Consider the following 21,576-nt stretch of genomic DNA (forward strand, 5'->3'; position numbering starts at 1 on the left):
ACAGAATGTTCCTGCTGTATCGGCTATATTCATTCCAGGAGTGGAGAATATAGAAGCAGACTTCCTGAGCAGGGAGGAGCTCAAGGAAGGAGAATGGAGCTTACACCCTCAGGTGTTTCACCAGATCACTTTGATGTGGGGAACTCCGGATGTGGACCTGATGGCATCCAGGTTCAACCATCAGGTGCCCAGGTTTTATGCCAGAATGAGAGATCCGCTGGCAGAGGCAGTGGATGCCATGACTACTCAGTGGCAGGGAGATCTTCTTTATGCATTCCCTCCAGTTCCAATGTTAGCGAGACTTTTGAAGAGGATACAGGACCACAAGGTTACGGTGATCCTTGTGGCCCCGGATTGGCCAAGGAGGTCCTGGTACTCGAGGCTTCAGAGGTTGTCTGTGGACTCATGGCGTCTACCTCTGAGACCAGATCTGCTAAGACAAGGCCCATTCAATCACCTGGATTCCGATCGATTGATTTTGACGGCCTGGCTATTGAAGCCGCCATTTTGAAAAGGAAAGGGTTTTCTGACGCAGTAGTGCAGACTATGATAAAAGCCAGGAAAGCTGTTTCGTCGGCAAATTATTATAGAGTCTGGAAGACTTACATTAGATGGTGTGAGAGGCGAAAAGCTCACACATCTCACTTCAAGTTATCAAGAATGTTGGAATTCTTACAAGATGGGTTTTCATCGGGCCTAAGCCTTCAATCATTGAAGGTGCAGATTTCGGCCTTATCCATCTATTTCCAAAAAAGAGTAGCCATTTTGCCGGAAATTCAAACTTTTTTACAAGGGGTATCCAGACTGAAACCCCCTTACAAGCAACCAGTAGCGCCTTGGGATCTGTCACTGGTTTTGGATTGCCTTCAGAAGGCACCTTTTGAACCTTTAAGGTCGGCTGATTTTAAGTTTCTCACGTGGAAACTAGTGTTTTTGTTAGCAGTAGCATCTGCTAAAAGAGTGTCAGAGTTGGGAGCCTTGTCATGCAAATCTCCCTTCTTAATTTTTCATGATGACAGGGCTGTTCTGAGAACAGTGCCTCAATTTTTACCGAAGGTAGTCTCTGCCTTCCATTTAAATCAGGAGATAGTTCTACCTGTGTTTCAACCCCCAGAGGGTTCCAAGAAAAGGGACAAGTTGAAGACTTTGGATGTTGTGCGTGCCTTACGCATATATGTGGACAGAGTGAAGAGTGTCAGAAAGACTGACACATTATTGGTACTGTATGACGTACACAAAATTGGTTGGCCTGCTTCTAAGCAGACTATTGCTAGGTGGTTGCGATCTGTGATAGCTTTTGCATACACCAAAGTGGGTAGGCCTGTACCGGCCAGAATTAATGCGCATACCACCAGGTCAGTTGCCACCTCTTGGGCGGTTCGACATGGGGCCACAGCTGAGCAGGTTTGCAGAGCTGCCACTTGGTCATCTGTTCACACATTTGCCAAATTCTATAGATTCCATGAGTTCGCGTCGGAGGACGCATCATTCGGGCGAGCAGTGCTGAGAGCTGCAGACCTGAGCGTACCCTCCCAAAGGGCCGGCTCTGGAACGTCCCAGTGTTGAGCTGTGTCACCAGGACCATTGAAAGAGAAAAAGGGATTTTTGTAAGAACTTACCGTTCGAATCCCTTTCTCTGATATGGTCCTGGTGACACAGCGATCCCTCCCTTACGCTCAGTAAGTATGCCAGAAGTTTCATGATGTTCATGTTAAAATGGTTAAAAGTTAACAGTTTCTGTTATAAAATGTGCATATAATATGTGCAGGCGTTTGTACTGAGTTAATGTATTCCAGTGGCTTTGAAAGATTGAACTGAAGAGTCCAGGGATGCAGTAGGGGAGGAGCCTACCCTCTAAAGCTTTAGGATAGGTGCCTGGCTCCTTCGGACCCTCCTACATCCCAGTGTTGAGCTGTGTCACCAGGACCATATCAGAGAAAGGGATTCGAACGGTAAGTTCTTACAAAAATCCCTTTTTTACTGCATTCCTGCTTTAGAGAATCTTCCCCATAATGAGATATATATTATATATGTCTAGTGTCCGTGTGTAACCAAAGCACTGCCACTGGCGAGGAGGCGCTTAGTAAGTGTGGGTGCCGGGTGTCAGCGGGGGCTATTGTTACACTGCTGCCTGCCAGGACCTGCCTTAACCCGCCGCTGTGTCTGTGGTCGGGAGTCGGGACCCGCAGATCTACTTGTCTGCGTCCCGACGCTCCTCCTGGCTCAAAAAGGTCCATCACAAAATGGTCGCCTGCTTACGGCAGACAGTTTTTGAGGATGCTAGAGGAGGCAGCTGGGGGGGGCAAAATTTGTCGTTACGCCACTGGAGGGAAACGACATCTCTTTCTCTTTCACACATACAGAAACACAGAGGCAATCACAAGGTAGCGGACTAGATTTCAAAGCGTTAGCTTTCAGCGGCTTACTAGTATATGTATGTATTATGGTTATGGTTAACAAACCACTTGTGTTCCATTAATTACAATAATTGCAATCCGCGTACGCCATAAACAGCGGATATCATTAGCCATATTAGCGTGCTAAGTTGTTCTTGCTCAGTTTGCTCTCTGACTCCTGATAACCATCTGGCATGTTACCCTGAGACCCTGCGCTGAATAACAACATATGCCGTTTTCTGTGTAATAACGTCTGCCTAACTCCCGCCATAAAGTTGACTAGAACTCTTATTGGTTGCCTGAAGTGTTCTGTTGGTCAAACCTTGGCCTAGCCACGCACGCGCATCAGGAGCAACATGCGTCTGATTTATGTACAGCACTCCAGCATCCCTGCTGTAAGTGCTGCTGACGTCTTCATTTTCCACCTTCTGCGCAGTTTAGAAAGAGACAAAATTAACTTTGGGTTCTTGTTAATGTCTTTAACATACAACTCTTTTTTATTTTTAAAATAAACCTGCAGAGGAAATATAAATTATATTCCTGGGCTTCCCTGGTGTAAATATAGTAACCTAAATGTTTAAAGTACAACAATTGATTATTTCCTTTACACTATATGATGTGGTCAGTGAGTGATATTTATTTAGGTTAGAAAGCTCCTTATGACCCTGTCTGGTAACCAGGCTGTAATCTGCATGATCACATTGGGCCTATTCCTAAACATGGTAACAGAGTCTGTTACTCCCTGACGTGTAATTACTCTCGTGTGATTGAAAGATCCGGTCTATCATTGCAATGCAAAAAAAGTTAGGGAAGTGTGTCAGGCAATATAAAGGATGAGGTTGCCCTTGGCAACCAGTCAGGCAGTATTTATCAAGTACATCCTATAAAATTAGAACTGGTCCTCTTCTTTAAACTACTTGGTATTTCTCCCCCTGGATAATGAAATTTATAATATACTATACAGATTCAATTTTATATACTATACAGAGATAACATTGTCAGTTAAATGGCTAAATCATTTTAATGGTTACAAATCAATGAAATGGTAAATCTTTTGAAGTTAGTAATTCCCATCAACTGACTTAAAACGTGCTCTGTATTCATTGAAATAGGACTGTAATTAATTTTTTCTCATAATAGTCATGATTTTTTTATACGGAATATTTTGTCTTTCAGACAGGAACTTTGACAACATAAACCTCACCCGAATAAACAGGAGAAAGGACTTCCTGTGCAGAGTAGGGATGACCATCATTGTGGTCACCATCGATGGTTGCCATTGATGGCAATAGTACAAACAGCCATCGATGGCAGCACATTACCTATTGGATGACCATTGATGTTTTTGACTATCGATGGTCATCTATTTTCTTTGACTGACTGACTCATGGGCCAATCAGAGCATGGAGGCATGGCTTTGGGGGTGGAGGTGGAGCTATGCTCCATGTCCCTGCCCCTTCAGGAGAATAAAAAGACTATTTAGTTATGCTGTGCCATCGATGGTGGTTCTACCCCATCGAGGGCAAAACTATTCTACATTGAAACCATCGATGATTATGATTCATCAATGGCCGATTGCCTTTTCTAGCGCTGAGCATTACACACATATATAACTTCACATTTCTCCTGTCTGCAAGTTTTCCTTGGACTTTGCAAAAGTATAAATAGCTAAAACAAGTCTATAATTCAACTTTGAGTTACACCTATGCCATATAGACATTACAGCACGGTTGCCTTCACCCCAGAAAGGTGGACAACCCTCCCAGATACTGACGGCACCTCCCAAAACTCCCTCGCCGCAGCGGTAAATCACTGCAATTTGTGGCTTTTGAGGGGCGGGGCTAAATATGCAAATCGCGTCATTTAGCCCCGTACCCTCCTAGTAGACCCAGGATTTGCCGTACTGGGGGTGGGGCTTGATGATGTCTACATCAGGCCCCACCCCCGAAGTGCTGCTGACAGTCTCCAATCCAGACTTTTCCCAGAGAGGAGACTTTAAAAGTAGGCAACCCTGCATTACAGCGATATACTGACTTTAAATGAATGAGTGCATTATTGAAGATTCCTGCTAAATCACATGACAGACAGGCCTGTTTCTCATGTTTGGACAGTAATTATCTGACAGCTGACTTACTATAATTTATAGATTGATATATGTGGACAAGTCCTGTCTCACAGCCGTCAGTGTCCTGCGTAACTCTTGGCAATGTATCTCTCAAGCATATGGAGAATGATACTCTGGGATTACATTGAACCCACTGAGAGCTAGAATCGGCCAATAAAAATGACAGATGAGGAAGTTTTCCATTTCCCTTGTTTATTGTGTCCAAATGATTCAGAATGTTCCATAAGATTAAGTGATCCACTCACAGGAAAGTGCGGTAAACCGGTTGGAACGCTTAACGTACAGGTAGCCCATCTCTGCATAGGGGAATGATATCAAACCTTGGAGGATTTGCCCATATCAACAAATCGACTTTTACAGGCTTTGCTAGAAAAAGGACTTGGTTGCTATAAGCAACTACTCCACTTTTTCTCTCTCCGGTTTGATTCATCTCCCCCCCTGACTAATAATGGTGGTAATGCTTTCCCCTTTGCCTGGTAATGAAATATGACATAACATGAGCTCGTTGCGCTGTCCCCACTGACCAGGGCCTGCTGCCAAGTTACAACAGCGTTAGGAAATTATAAATAGCATTCTCTCAGTTACAAAGGGACACTGAAGTCTGTGGTATTTCACTTTTTTTTCCCCCCGCATGTTCCTCAGACAGACTGCAGGGAAAACAGGGTACGGATCAATGAACTTCTGGAAATAGGATTTCAGCTGAGCCAGCTCCGTCTCTTCCTCCTATATAATTACCTAATGGTTCGGAGCAGACAACGCAGGGCTCAGAGCAGGTAGTGATAAATGAGAGGAACACGGGAAAGGAGTGTTTTTCCAAAGTTTAAATAAGCTCCTCTTGCTTCCCAACTGCATCGGATACAGAGAATTATGCTCAGAATTGTTACTTGTTTACTGTTATGTTTTGTTTTACCTTGTGCTGTCCTATGGCTTGCCTACAGTATGTATGGCACCACGCACCACTAAATAAATAGTTAAAAAGAAGTTAATAACTTCTGCAATGTACTTTCACTCTGAGCTGTGAAAGTTTTTACTTTCAATTTAAGCTGTGACAGTTTTTAGCCCACAATCTCTCCACCCAACCACTAGTTCCTATCTGCTTCTACCTCCAGTCTCTGTCTTCACAGCTCCCTCTCCTTATCCAGCAAGTTTGAGACAGAGCAGAGTCCCTGCAAATATTGCTTTCACTTTCTGTTATGACATCTTTTTAGCACACAATCTAGTGATTTGGTCCGTCGAGTGGCCTCTAGTGGTCACTGGCGGTGCTTCAACTCAAAGAGGTGAGGAGTAGTTAGCCTTTCTTAGATATATAAACACACACACACACATATAGATGTGTAATAATAATATAAGCAACATAGGATTTTATAGAGTAACTTTTTTATTTTGCTCCTCGTGATGCTTCTAAAACCATTTGATTTTTTAATGATTTTTTTTTTTCATTTCTTTTATATGTGTAATAAGAGAACATTAGCGCGCTTCCTCCACCAAGAATGCCACCAGCGAATTCACTAGAAATCAGTGATATTACAAAGCTATAATACATTATAGGGCAGATGTAATAAAGTGGAAGGTGATAACGCCCCAACCAGTCAGCTCCTGTCATTTTTTCAAACCCAAGCCTGTAACTTGACAGTTAGGAAGTGATTGGTTTGTGCATTATCACCTTCCACTTTATCGCTTCACCAGGCTTAATACACGCCCATTTGCCTCATGCCTCAGGGATGTCACTGGCTCCACATCAATTGGTTTACAAAATAAAATGTCTGTGGGGGAAAAAGCTGGCTCTATCATTAGGCAGCTGCCTAGGGTGTCGGGATCTGGGGGAGGGGGGCGCCACTGAGTCTGCCCATCACAAAAGGAAGGATGTCTATGAAGAAGACATCTGTGTTGTACTTAATGCAGGTGGCACCTGTTAAACGTCAAGACGCCATTGATGGATTGATTGAAGTTCTGCCTAGGGTGCCGAGAAGCCTTAAGGTGCCCACACACTAGAAAGATCTGTGATCTTAAGACGTGCGCATAAATTAGCCTTGAAATCGTCTGTCCTTCCTGGACAAAAGATTTCAGGCAAGCGCACATCTTTACCAAAGATTTCTTTGTGCGTTCCTATGGATCTTTTGTTAAATCTTCTGATCTTTCATGCAGCATGTAAGATCAGAAGATTTAGCAAAAGATCAACGGGAGTGCGCATCCGACCGACATCGTCCGATTTTCGACCGACTATCGGTAAAAATTGATCGTTATATCGGCCGATTTATCGGAAATCGGCCAATCGTCTCAAAAATCGTTCTAGTGTGTGGGCACCTTTACTCTGGCCCTGTGCAGGTGGATGAGTTACGTGCCAATATATATAACCTTAATAGAGACCTGCTTAACAAGGATTGTTAGTAATAGTAGTAGAACATACAAGAATATAAAAGTCACTGAAATATTGTATTCTTTATATTCCTAGATCTGATTGTAGGAGCTTTTGGAGCAGCAAAAGTAGCCGTTTACAGGTAGGACAAAACTAATTATGTATTGCCTGATTCAGACCTGTCAGCAAGACTGCAATTTTTTTCAGATGGACAAAACCATGTGCACTGCAGGTGGGGCAGATGTAACATGTGCAGAGAGAGTTAGATTTGGGTGGGGTGTGTTCAAACTGAAATCTAAATTGCAGTGTAAAAATAATGCAGCCAGTATTTACCCAGCACAGAAACAAAATAACTCACCCAAATCTCACTCTCTCTGAACTTAACAAAAATTGCAAGCTTGCCGGAATCGGTATACGGTCGGTTGGTCAACCTAAAGATGGTCGACACGTATTAGGTCGACACCACTAGGTCGACATACTGCAAGGTCGACATGGGTCTAGGTCGACAGATCATTAGGTCGACACGAGCATTAGGTCGACATGGTCTAGGTCAGGCATGTCCAAACTGCGGCCCTCCAGCTGTTGTGAAACTACACATCCCAGCATGCCTTGCCATAGTTTTAGCATCCCCTAATAGCAAAACTGTGGCAAGGCATGATGGGACTTGTAGTTTCCCAACAGCTGGAGGGCCATAGTTTGGACATGCCTGGTCTAGGTCGACAGTCTAAAGGTCATAATGGGGTTTGTCACTGTTTTTTGAGCCGACATGTGCCGACAGGTAGTCTTTTATGCCCTACCATCCACTAGGGCGTCGTGGGAGAATAAAATAGTCTGCCGAGCGCAGCAAGGCACCGTTCCTGAAGCATAGCGAGCGTGTCCATGTCGACTGTGTCTGCATTCTGGTAACAACATAGTGAAAAACCCATGTCGACTTTTTCACTGTCGACCTAGACCGTGTCAACCTAATGCTTGTTTAGACCTAATGACCTGTCAACCTTGTCCCATGTTGGCCTAGACCCATGTTGACCTTGCAGTATGTCGAACAAGTGCTGTCGACCTAATGACTGTGGACCATACATTCCATACCCCCTGAATCAGGCACTTTAACCGAAGCTACTTATATGATACTCTAGGTTCTGACACTGTAGGGGACCCGAGACCTAGATTAATCTTCTGAATATGTATCTTGTCTTATTCTTCAGTAGGTTTTATTTATATAAAGCATATACAGTTTAGACACTTGAGTCAAATTGCTAATAGTGTAATATATATACTTGGTAGAGTTGGGAACTGTTTTGTGATGCAACCAATCGTGTTTAATGAGATAACGATGACATTGAAATGACTAATGGCTACTCGTGGCATATTTAAAACAAGGAAATTGCCCTTTGATATGAAAGGCTTTTAGCCAATCAGTCTTAGTTCAAACTGAAGGCCATGGTGTTTTACAGTTACAGTACTTTATGTGTACTACAAAAAGGAGGCCGATCACAGTTAGTGATTGGGCGGGACCAATGATCACGGATCTTTTTGGAAAACTTGATCATTTTGGTATATGTAATATTATATTATCTAAAACTAATTACAAAATTTCAAAAAAAAAAAAAAAAACCCATGGCATTCCTTTAGAAATGTAAAGCTGGCCATACACCACTAGGATTTTGCCCAATTTCACCCTGATTTTGACACATCACGCTGAGAATCAGGGGAAAAGTGGCAAATCACACGTGTTTTAGAACCCGATCCGATGCGCGGTCCCGTGCTCATTTGATCTTGCCCCAAGATTACATTATAGATCTATCGGATCCGGCAGGATCCAGCAGTACTAGCTGGGATCGCATGCGATATATTGCATGCAAAAGGCGATATATCGCATGCGATCCAGCCGCCCAGGTAGCTCCCGGGTGGTTCAAGGGAAATCTTATGCGTAACCGGTGGGTTAGACCTCTATTTGCAATACGAAGTGGAATGTTATCTCAAACTAGTTGGTCAAAGCTTGAAAATTGTTTGTAACATGTTAAACAATGATCTAGTAATCTGGACATTGGGTTATTATGGCCTATTTTGAAGAACTGGGATCTCAGTAGACAGTTTTCCAACATTTTTCCTGTTATTATTTATGTGTTCCCTTAAATGTAGCAGCCTCTAGCAAGTACTGCCTTGCACACCATTGATTGACCCTTACTGTGGGCCATATTCTCTAAGTCTGTGACATGGCAGGTAGGAGCTGATTGGCTGGCTGTTTATCACTCTCCATTTTATCACTTTTGAAGCTTAGAGAATCTGGCCCTGTGTCTTTTAACGTGTTCCCTCCTGTGTTCTGTTTTCAGGGCCAGACCTGTAGTTACTGTGGATGCCCAACTCCTTCTTCATCCTATGATTCTCAACCCCGAGGAAAAAAGTTGTAAACTTTCCGTCTCGGACTCATTAAGTACTATGGTGACTTGGTAAGTGAGAAGTGGCAGTTCCTGAGATCACAATGGAGGGAGTTATAGTATTTCCTAAGGGAATGCTAATATGCAGGTGTGCAGTAACCCTCTTCTTTAGCACCAACCAGTATAAGGTCAACCAATACTCATTTCTGATTGGTTTCCAACTAACCAACTCCTAACTGTAACACGGCAGTGAGGAGCTGATTTGCTGGTACTTTGGAGGGGGTAGTCTGATTCAATCAGTCCCCCACACGTTGGCAAGGGGGACCAATTGTTTGCAACTGCGCATGTCCATAGGGAAATTTGTGTATGGGGACAGCCAGCGTTTCATGGTCGCGCCCATGCAAATTGCGCGGTCACGCGATTGCAGGGGATGGGCAGCTGACAACAGCGGATTTCAGCTGCCCGTCCTGAGAGTTGTCTCCCCCGCACCTAATTTCTCCCCGCACTTAAGGCTGCGAATGGATGATTATGCAAATCATCCACTCGCATGCCTGTGGGGGTTCGCATGCAAAAGGGCCTTATTCAGGTCCGTTCATTCGGACCCCTTCAAGCGATTGCAGGGTAATTTCTGCACATTTGCATAAGCCGGGTGCATGTGGCCATAGCGAACAGGGCCCGATCCATCAGCATATGGGAACGCTTAGCGTTTCATGGGCGTTCACACGAGAACGCTGGGCATTCTCATGCAAATGCCCCGATGGTGCGAATGGGTGGCGGCCAGTCCACCATTCACAAGGCTGGGTTTGGTGGACACGCACGGCTGCGAATTCGCAGCCTTGCGAATCAACCAAAATAACCTCCAGGGATTCTGCATTACAATAAGTAGACCATTACACCCATGTCTAGAAAGCTCTTAGTTGTTCTTTGTTATTGGTTTGGTTGATGTTGTTTTAATGTTATGTTGTAGTTATTATAACCTTGCGTTCAGCATCTGAAAACGATTAGTAGGTTAAATCCTACAGGCACATAATTCTTCCGTCCCGCGGGATCCATCTTGTACTCCTGAGCCAGCTGCGTAACGCGTTCATGTATGCTGATGGATATATCTGTATACTGGAAATTACGGGATGGCATGTTTGAGACCCTGAGAGAGGTTCTCCGCACCGAGGCTGAATGTGTGTCCTACATGAAAGCAGTGAGCAACGCAACATTCTAAGACTGATGTATTCCATTTATAATGACATTTCTGAGGCCCCTCACATTAAACATGAATAGGAATACACTTCATTAATGGAATATTGCCAGGTAGTGTACAGAGCAGAGATGCACATGGCAGCTTTGGACAGAGAACATAAACATGGATATTACTTTCCTTAAATGACACATGAAGAAACCAGCAGACGAACGGCGGCATCCAGTGCTGATGTGCAATCGCGCATCTGTGCTCTTTCGCTGACACTCCCAGTTTTCCTGGCACTCCCACTAAACGGCTGGTTTCCACCCCCAGACGCCGCGGCCTACTTCCTGTCAATCACCCTGCTTACGGTGTGCAAATAGAAATAGTAGCAAGATTTCCTCACAGGATGGCCTCCAGCAAGCAACTTGCACAGTGTATAGATAATCGGGCGACGTGTGAATTTGCAGCCGTGCATATCCCTACACACAATTCCCATTTGTATAATTGGTGCTCTATGGAAACACTGAGCTTGAGCTGCAATGCTCTCTTCATAGGATGTGCAATTGACCTTTGTAGAACTTTGACAAAAATAAGTCTACCCGGCCTTTCTGCTTCTCTTGAATTAAAAAGGTCTGTTCTCCTCAAGCAACACCTCTGGTTAGGGATGGTCAATCACTATTGATGTTCCCAAACCATCGATGTTTGGGACCTAGTGCTCAGTGTTTTGGGCATCGAGAGTCGAATAGTTTTGTGCCATCGATGGATGGCTTGCGATGGTAAGGCTGGGGGGGGGGGGGGCTTAAACTGGATGGCTAGTTAAAGTTTCTTCTGCGCATGCATGCACATCCCAGCTGGGCAGGCCGCCCGCAGCGCTGCCACTGTCCGTCCCGTTGCTCTGCGCATGCACGGTGCATCTATAGCAGGAACCATCGATAGTAGGCGGTAGAATGTTTTATAGCCATCGATGGTTCCTGCTTTAAAAGCCATTGATGGCAACCATCGATGGGGGATGTGCCGATGGCCACCCCTAACTCTGGTTAGCAGTCTTGCTCAGTGACTCAGATATGGACTCAATCACCACTGGCTTTAGAGGAAGGGCTGCAGCACAATTCAAAATTCAAATAGGGGAGTCACACACACTGCCAGTAACTGCCCTTCCAAACTGACTCACTGGCAGTTGGTGTTTTTCCCCTGTTTAAAATTTGAACTGTGCTGCAGCCCCACCTCTACAGCTTCCACCGGACTCAACTATTTGACCCTCATAGACTGCCTTCTCCCATTGTTGCTGGGGCTCTCTGCTTTTGGGGAAAGCTGAAGTTTCCTTTACCCACGCGGAAGCATTGGCCAACCCTGGGGGGGACGACTCCAAGCTATAAGGTGGAGGGATAGCCTAAAGACAACCTTTTTAGAAGTGGTGATGTTGCCCATAGCAATCAAATCTTACTTAGGTACTTGTATAATAGCACGGCGCCCGTTACGTAGTTAGCGTAGCGTCCCTGTCAAAATCAGCGTAGTAAAGAAGGAGAACAGAGGGGTTTTGAGCAGCTCTGGGCTTCACTGAGAATCACAATTGTAAAATTAATCAAACAATTTATTGTGTACACAAATAACAGACAAGATATAAAAAAACAGAATAAATAAAATCAATAAAATAGGTCAAAGTTGCAACCGATTAATCCTTCATTTTTGAGGGGAAAAGGAGAATTTCTCCGCAAGGAATCTGATCTCCAAAGAGGCCTATATAGTCTCCAAACACTTATTGGTATGTATAGTTCATCACAAAACTTGGAGTGAAGGATATAAAATATATCCTGAGGAAGGTGCCATTTGGGCGCCGAAATGCGTTGAGCGATTTATTGCATGTATAATTTGGCACATCAAGTGCCAACATAGGCGTGCGCAGCCCATTTTCTTAGGGGGTGCACCATTGGAGGGGTGTGTTCATCATGCCTTTTGGGCGTGTCCATCACAGCCTACTGGGCGTGTCCATCAATGCCTATTGTGCATCGATGCAAATAAATAAATAGAAGGTGACTTACTGTATTTATGTATATGCACAGAATGAATCATTTCCCTCAACACATACGAGAAATAGGGACAGTGCGCACCGAAGGCGCGCTGCAAAAATTTACCATTACACATAATGCCACGCACCGTAATTCCCATTACACATAATGCCACACGCTAAGTAATGCCCATTACACATAATGCCACCCAACATGATGACCATTACACATAATGCCATACACCATAATGCCCATCACACATGCCACACAAAGTAATGCCCATTACACATTACGCGTGTGTGGATGTGCAGGTACAGCTTTCTGGTAACAGGCAGATGAAAGGAAGCCATTCACTGGGATGCCGTCCTCTTTCCCCACTGACAGCATCTCTCTGTGCTTCCGGGTGCCGTGCACATCACAGACTAGTCAGTGCGCTCCACTCACTTGGGTGAGGAGACTTCGTGGGACTACACCTCCCAGACACCTCCACGAAGTCTCCTCACCCAAGTGAGTGGAGCGCACTGACCAGTCTGTGACGTGCACTGGAGAGTGTTAGGGAGAGGGGGTAGGGGGGCCAGCACACTACCTGATCCAGGCTCCAGCCAGGGTATCTGTTGCTGGCGGGCATTTCGTGGCATTAAGCCCCGCCCCCTTAATACCCGCGAATCACGGAACTCTCCCCCTCTGAGCGGCTGCAGCCTTGTTGTGAGGACTTGGGGCTTACTCCCATACCAGCGGTCTCCAGGAGGTGCTGCAATAGTGCGGGGGAGGGGGGGTGCCACTCATTAGGAGGTGCCTGTGCACCCCCGGCACCCCCTGTGCGCACGCCTATGAGTGCCAAATCGTAAGCAGCCACCCGGGTAGCTGCCGGGCAAACTCCTGAGGACAAGTCGGACCCAGTGTATGGGGGCCTAGGCTTTATGCTAATCAGAGTCTGGGGGTGGGCCTTTTAGGAGCTTTCGTGGCAGAGCTAAGTGTGTCCCACTTTAGACACAAAAAAAACCAGAACATTTGTTGTTATGTTAATTATCATAGTGGAAAATCATCTGGTGCTCTCCCATAGGGACAGTTCCCCAACAGTATCAGGATGGTGGCAGGAACATGTTGGGCGTTTGTGGGTGATGACTGCGACTGGGCTAGTAGTGCACATATCAATGGTCTGCTCCGTGGGAGTGTTGCGGGATTGCCAATGCAAGCAGCTGCATTCAGAGCCGCTTCACCGCAGGCACAGTAGGCTGTGGGCATATGGCGAAACGGCACCTGGCATGTGACCGATAGTGGCCTATAAGGGCGCACCGATCAGTATTCTAGCGTGCATGTACACTACAATGGGCGTCTCAGTCCTTGCTGCACGGACTTACACCAGGGAAGGAGTTTGTATCAGCATTTGCATAAACCCGCAGACAGGCGACCACCATGGACGTTGCTGCATGCGCCTCAGAGTCAGGCCCGGGTGTGATGGCGGTACGACGGGCTGGTTGTATCAGGATGCGGTTTAGTGCTTTAATCAGTTCATTATTTATCACTCCTGGAAAACGATCCACATATTCCGGCTTTCTCCTCAGAGCAGCTGTGTTGTTTGCTGTAATTATTCCCCAAATTCTTGGCACTATCTCGCTGTGTAGTGTGTAGGAAATGTGTCCTTATAAGTGAGGTAAGGGACCCGCCAGATGTTGGGTCTAGTTCAGTGTAATCACTGTACAGAGAGGAAGTTAGTGTTTGGTTTCCCTGCGTTATGATTAGGGGGTTGTTTAGTGTCTCGTTAGGATGTGCTAATGGTGCATAGAAGAGAGATAATTACATTTAGCACAGTTGGGATTGTGATAGAATTCTTCCCCGGTTGCGACATGGGTTCTCCTTCGCTTAAGTTGGCCATACACGACTACTGCGATCTCTCGCAGCAGTGTATAACCAGCCGATCCCCCGCAAGCCGCTGGCGACCTTCTAGGGCGGCAGGATCGCATTTGATATATCGTATGCGGTCCTTTCACATGTGATGGATCACATGGGACCCTTGTTCCCCACCAAAGAGAGGAAGGTACGAGGTCGGACCTGCATGCCGGTCCGCGCTCCGACTCAGGTCTGTTGCACATGGGACCGCGCATCAAATGCACACGCACCCAATTTGGGTGGATTTCTGGGCCTGTTCTATCGGGAACGGGTTAAATCAGCCCAAATTGCGGTAGTGTATGGGGGCCTTATATGTACTGTGTGTGACTTGACATTTTAGTAGAAAATAGGTCAGAACTGCGGGATTTGGTTGATGGGTCAACAGTCTCTAGGTTGACAGTCAATAAGTCGACCACTGTTGATCGACAGGCAAAAGGTCAACATGATCGACACAAGCAAAAGGTCATCATGTCGATGGTCGACACATAACAATGGTCGACAAGAGCATGAGAGGGGACTTAGTAGACTAATGCAGTGCCCATGTTGTCAGATGTTGTCATAGACACTCAAAACACCAGTGAAAACGTGTGTCAACCTTTTTAGTGTGTCTACCATTTCCATATCGACCTACACCGTGTCGACCTACTACCCAATAGTGCTCAACCTAGACCCTGTTGATCTAATAATCCACACCCAGAACTGCAGAGTCTGCTCTAAGCAGAGTATTATATCTGACTTATGGGCCCTCCACACGGGGCGATATTCAGGCATTTTCCTGAAGATCGCTGTGTGTGTGTGTGTAGACCACACAGCAATTTAAATGAGCGGACTCGCCAGGATGAATCCGGCGGCGATTAATAACCTGTACGCAGGTTATTAATCGGTTGGGGCCAACGGAGAGCACTGACCCTGACACCTCTCTGGAGAGCAATGTAGCTTCCCACAGAACGCTCGCCCTACACAAGTCAAAATCCCCTTGCTAACATGCAGGGGGGGGGGGGGGGATTTACGCAAACACATCCCCTCACTTGTGGCCGAAGGTCACTGACCCAAAAGACAAAAATTACCATCTATAGATTTGTATTACTGGGGATAAGCACTGACAATAACTATGCTTTTTGCTGGTTCAACACAGGTTAGTCTAGCACGTTGCCCATTGTATTAGGACAATGCCATTGTGTCTCTTTTATAAAGTCCTTCCTAGTAGTGTTGTACTGTACTTTCCCTCATACAGTAGTTACCTGTAGCCAATGACCTGCTTAAGGACATCATTTTGTACTATTGACAAGTCCTTGATTATAATGGGTCTTAAAGTAATGTTAGCTTATTTTTATCTTTTCAGTTTCACGGTGAAAGTCTGCGCTGATGTGACGGGACAAAGCATTCCACGTAACATAGGTATGTCCTCATTCTTATAAGTATTATTTTAAATCCTTTTTTTAACAAACTAGCTGTTGACCATTTTACTAAACTGAGAAGTGTTGTCCCTGGGCCTACACAGTCAGGCAGCATAGCCCGGTGTCATCGCCCCATCCTCAAGCTATCGGCTGTGCCCGACGCTCAGACTAACATAGGCTGCTGCTGTTAGCATTAAATGTTAGTGTTCTCACTAATGGAACCATACATTTAAATTGTTCAATTTTGTAATCAGAATTGACTCTACGAAACCGGGTAACATGCAGTTGCCCAATAATGTGTAGGTCAGTATGCTGAGTCACAACAAAAGCAGTATATTTGTAGTAAATCACCCGACGAAAGATTCTGAGGATAAACAGTAAAACTGCCAACCTTCTAAACTTTGAGTTGTTAGCGAAGGATTGGCAGTAGGCCTTGATTTAAGCTTTGAGTTGTTGGCGATGGTTTGGCAGTAGGCCTTGATTTAAGCTTTGAGTTGTTGGCAGTGGATTGGCAGTAGGCCTTGATTTAAGCTTTGAGTTGTTGGCGATGGATTGGTAGTAGGCTTTGATTTAAGCTTTGAGTTGTTGGCGATGGATTGGCAGTAGGCTTTGATTTAAGCTTTGAGTTGTTGGCAATGGATTGGCAGTAGGCTTTGATTTAAGCTTTGAGTTGTTGGCGATGGATTGGCAGTAGGCCTTGATTTAAGCTATGAGTTGTTGGCAAAGGATTGGCAGTAGGCCTTGATTTAAGCTCTGAGTTGTTGGCGAAGGATTGGTAGTAGACCTTGATTTAAGCTCTGAGTTGTTGGCGAAAGGATTGGCAGTAGGCCTTGATTTAAGCTTTGAGTTGTTGGCGATGGGTTGGCCATTGGCCCCCATCTTAGATTTGAGTGTCACAAATCATGGGTACTAAGACCCTCTTACCACACCCATGGCTGCCAGTTTACTGGCTGGTGCATGTCTACTCGCCAGTCATGTCAGTATTAGCAGCAGCAGGATCAAAACTTTGCAGGCATTTAAATGTGCCCATCCAGTTAAAAACCACCAGCTTGTGCAATGACTGTACTAACGGTCAGCGGATTGCCAGTACATCAGCTGTGTACACCAACACAAAATCTCTATAACATCGTTTACATACATATAAGTGGTAAACGACCAGCGATATTGAATAACCTATATATCGCCCAGTGGGTGCCTTTACGGGAGAAAAACAATGGTCATTACATTTGGAAAGCAGAACCTATGATTCCAGGCTGTTACTGTATCATTCTATAGTTATATGTCATAAAACGTGATGTTTGTTATAAGCAAATGTCCGATCGTTTTTAGATCTTAAAACAAAGCCAACGAGTTGGATTGTGTTTGTATGGAAACTTTGGCTATAGCGGTATCTCCCTTTCATCAAGCCTAAGGACATGAAACAAACAGTGACACATCTAAAACAGTGGGACATCTCCTAAAGTTAGCAAATTAACTTTGGCATCTCCAAGCAAAAAAAGCAAACAGTATAGATTAGCAATCCTCTTCTCTTTGTTTTGGCTCCTGTTCGAAAACTTTCCTTAAATAAAACTTTATTCTTACTCAAACGCGATGTGAAAAAAAGTTTTTAACTTTAAGCACTTTGGCTGGATGCCTAGATGAAGGCACATGCTCTACGTAGCATGCCCTCTGTGTTTTACTCGCTCCGGTTCTGGGCTCACCCCGGTACAGACAATCCAGTCATACTGCATTCAATCCGGGCTTTCTACTGTCGAAAAGTCCCGATGGTCGGAGTCCCAGACCGTTTTCGCTCTGCCCGACAGAATCTCAAATTCAATGTTCTGTCTGTCAAGTTTCGGAAGTGGGCTTGTCAGGGAAAACGGCTACAGATGGTTGAACACTATCCGTGAATTTGACAAATTCCATGGTCGTTTCCGTCTCAACAGATTCGAGTTGTTTTAAAGTTGGATCTATTTTGTCAGAATCTGCCTTCAATGCTCTTGGAAATGGGAGCATTGAATAAGCGGCGGCTGCTATTTCCCCCGGCGGAAAAAGCGGCTGAGATTGAATACCACCTATAAAGTACCAACCAATCAGCTACTATCCTTTTATTTAACAAAATGGCATTTAGAAGCTAATTGGCTGGTGCTTTTTCTCTCTTCACAGTATCTCCAAGTGTACCTCAAGATGCACAGGTCCGAATTTGCTCTCCAAGCCGATGGTGCGGGTCTGCAAATGGGCAAATTTGCGCATGTGCAGACCCGTTGAGGTGTTCACTTTTTGAAGGGAGGGAAAGGGGGTGGGCAGGAGGTTGGAGGAGGGCAATGCCCATCGTTTTATGGGCGTCCCCATAAAAACGCTGCTCGTTCCCCTGTGAACTTAGGCGTGTCGATGCCTGCTCAGGCAGCCCTTTACCTTTTGGAGAGGGTCCAAATTCCTATGCCCCCAGCATGGTTTTTGCATTTAGTAGAGGTGCGGAAGGCCTGAAACTGCAATTACATTCTGAATCAGGCCCATAATACAATAAGTTACTAATGTCTATAACTTTGTAGCATTTAAAAACCAGGCTTGGCCCCCAAGCTAGGTTGGTTTGGCTCTGAATCAGAACATAATTCGTATGATGGGGATAATGCCTTCTAAAAAAGTGTAGACGAGCGTAGAAGTTGTCCATATCAACCAATCCGCTTCTACGATATTATAAAATGACATTGATGAATGCTGTTAGAAGTTTCCCATAGCAACCAATAAGCTTCTTACAACCATATTATAGGATGTCCTTGATAAATGCTATCTATAATATGGTGGGTTGCTATGGGCTTTGTCTCCTTTTGTCCACGTCTCTACTCTTTAGAAGTTGTGACACATTTCCCTTCTTTGTGTTCCTACGTGTAAGGATGATCCCTTTGGATGTGTCTCTCCGCAGGTCTCAAGGCTGACCTTGAGTTGGACTGGTTGAAGCAGAGGGGCGCTGTGAAGCGGACACTCTTTCGGGACAGCGGTGACTCACACCTTACCTTTGATCTGACGGTGGGAAAGGATAAGCCCACCCAATGTCAGGAGTTTACTGTTTACCTCAGGGTAAGTTCTAAGCACGGGCTGTAATAAACAACAATATTTATAGACCAAACACTGAAATACATCAGATAAACTGAAGCCATTGTAATATAAACTTAAGACAACACCGTCGGGTCATTTCACGGCAATAAGAGCGACGAGTGACGGGGGCTGGAAGGTTGGGGTTCTTATGTGCACAAAGAATTCAGGGACACGCTGTTTTCATTAAGTCCGCGGGGCGTCATCTGTGACACTTTCTGGGAAGGATCTCATTCGAATATTGTGCATTATTGGTAGTATTGGCTGTGTTGCTGCTAGTTGTAGTTTGTCATTTAACCCCTTCATGACAGAGCCAGTTTTTGCCTTCCTGACAGAGCCCTTTTTTTCAAATCTGGCATGTATCACTTAAGTGGGGATAACTTTTTTTTGCTTTTACTTATCCCAGTGATTTTGAGATTGTTTTCTCGTGACACATTGTACTTCAAGTTAGTGGTAAATTTTCGTCGATACAGTCTGTGTTTTTTTGTGAAAAATACCAAAATGTCGTAAAAAAATGGAAAATTTTGCGATTTGCAAAATGTTAAATTTTCTGCTTGTGAGACAAATAATCTTACCACTCAAAATAGTGAATAACTAACATAGACCATATGTCTACTTTATGTTGCCATCATTATTTCAACCTCATTTTCATTTTTTTGGACACTAGGAGGCTTAAAATATGAATAGCAAATTCTCAAATTTTCAAGAAAATTTCAAACTCTGATTTTTTTAGGGACCAGGTCAGTTATGATGTGACTTTGAGTGACTTGTATGTGAGACACCCCCATAAATGATGCCATTTCAAAAACTGCACCCCTCACAGTATTCAAAACAGCATTTTGGAAGTTTGTTAACCCTTTAGGTGTTTCACAGGAATTAAAAGAAAGTGTAGGTGAAATTTCAAAATTTCATTTTTTTTGCAGATTTGCAATTTTAATACATTTTTCTAAGGAACACAGTAGATTTTACTAGAGAAATGTGACTAAAAATTGATTCCCCCAATTCTTTGGTTTTCATAAATATCCTATATGTGGCCCTAGTGTGCACGGTGACCAAACCACAGGCTTCATAATAGAAGGAGCACCTACTTGATTTTGGAGCCTCCTTTTTATGAGATTATTTTTTAGGCACAATGTAGGTTTCTAGGCACCATAAGATGCTAAAAGTTAGGTACCCCCCCACAAGTGACCCCATTTTGCAAACTACACCCTTCAGGGAATTCATCTAGGGGTATAGTGTACATTTCAAACCCCCAGGGGTTTCACCAATTGTGGTACAACTGGGCAGTGAAAATGAAAAAAAATTAATTTTTCATTTTCACAGCTCAGTTGTATCAAAATTGGTGAAACCCCGGGGGGTTTGAAATGTACACTATACCCCTTGATGAATTCCCTGAAGGGTGTAGTTTGCAAAATGGGGTCACTTGTGGGGGGGTTCCACTGTATGGGTGTTTCGGGGGTCATTCAACCAGAATCTGTGCTGCAAAATCCAAAAATCACTCCTTCCCTTCTGAGTCCTGCCATGCACCCAACTGGTATTTTTTGGTCACACATGAGGCATTGCCGTACTCGGGAGAAATTGGGGCACAGATTTTGGGGTGCTTTGTCTCCTTCATTCCTTGTGAAAATGAAAAATTTTGAGCCAGATCTGCATTTTTGTGTAAAAAAATGTAATTTTTTACAGAAAAATGCAGTTCTGGCTCAAAAATTTTTATTTTCACAAGGAATGAAGGAGACAAAGCACCCCAAAATCTGTGCCCCAATTTCTCCCGAGTACGGCAATGCCTCACGTGTGACCAAAAAATACCAGTTGGGTGCATGGCAGGACTCAGAAGGGAAGGAGTGATGTTTGGTGGTGGAATGAATGGTGGGTGCTATGTCGCATTAGCAAGACCCCCGAAGCACCAATACAGTGGAACCCCCCCACAAGTGACCCCATTTTAGTCACCAGCTTTGGGAGGGGGGCTGGCGCTGCGGCTGGCGGGGGGGTGGGAGGGGTGCTGGTGCTGCGGCAGCCGGGTGGGTGGGAGGGAGGGGGGCTGCCGGGTGGGAGGGGGGGGGGGGGGCTGGCGATCGGTGCGGTATATACACACACACACACACACACATATATATATATATATATATGTGTGTATATATATATATATATATATACACATATATATATACACACACATATATATATATATATATATATATATATATATGTGTGTGTGTATATATATATATATATATATATATATATATATATATAGTTTTTCAGTGCATATATTTATTTTTTTTACTTTTTCTGCAGCTTGATGCTGCTGCTGCTGCTGCGGGGGGGAGGGGGGAGGAGGTCAGCGCTGCGTGCGCTTCAGACGCTCCGGGGGAGCCGGGGGAGCTGCTGCTGCTGCCGGGTGAGTGCCCGGCGGGTTGGAGGGGGGGCTGCACATCGGAGGTGATCGGTGCTGTACTTGACAGCACCGATCACCACCGATCCCTGTGTTACCGAGCGGCTTAGCCGCCGGTAACACAGGAAACGCTGTGAATGGCTGTTCAGATTTGAACAGCCAATCACAGCGATCGCCGACCGGGGGGGGCACCCCTGCCCCCCCTGGGCGGCGAGGGGGGATGTCTGCTGTCAGGGACAGCAGACATCACCTAACTGTCACTGCGTCTCTAGACGCAGTGACAGTTAGAAGTCATGACGTATATATACGTCATGTGTCGGGAAGTACTTCCCGACCATGACGTATATATACGTCAAATGTCGTGAAGGGGTTAACGCTCATAGTAATGTC

General features: G+C 44.9%; 1 protein-coding gene across 1 annotated transcript in view; it reads left to right on the plus strand.

Moving 5' to 3' along the window:
• The window catches only part of ITGA8 (integrin subunit alpha 8), a 188,007-nt gene that overhangs the window by 104,718 nt on the left and 61,713 nt on the right, over positions 1-21,576 (plus strand). Inside the window, exons 14-17 of the mRNA XM_083189390.1 lie at positions 6,974-7,019; positions 9,208-9,324; positions 15,668-15,723; positions 18,625-18,779. Of these exons, the coding sequence (XP_083045516.1) occupies positions 6,974-7,019; positions 9,208-9,324; positions 15,668-15,723; positions 18,625-18,779 (374 nt within the window). The remainder of the gene's footprint in view (positions 1-6,973; positions 7,020-9,207; positions 9,325-15,667; positions 15,724-18,624; positions 18,780-21,576) is intronic.

The sequence above is a fragment of the Crinia signifera genome, chromosome 5, assembly GCF_055691185.1.
Source record: "Crinia signifera chromosome 5, ASM5569118v1, whole genome shotgun sequence".
Taxonomy (NCBI): Eukaryota; Metazoa; Chordata; class Amphibia; order Anura; family Myobatrachidae; genus Crinia; species Crinia signifera.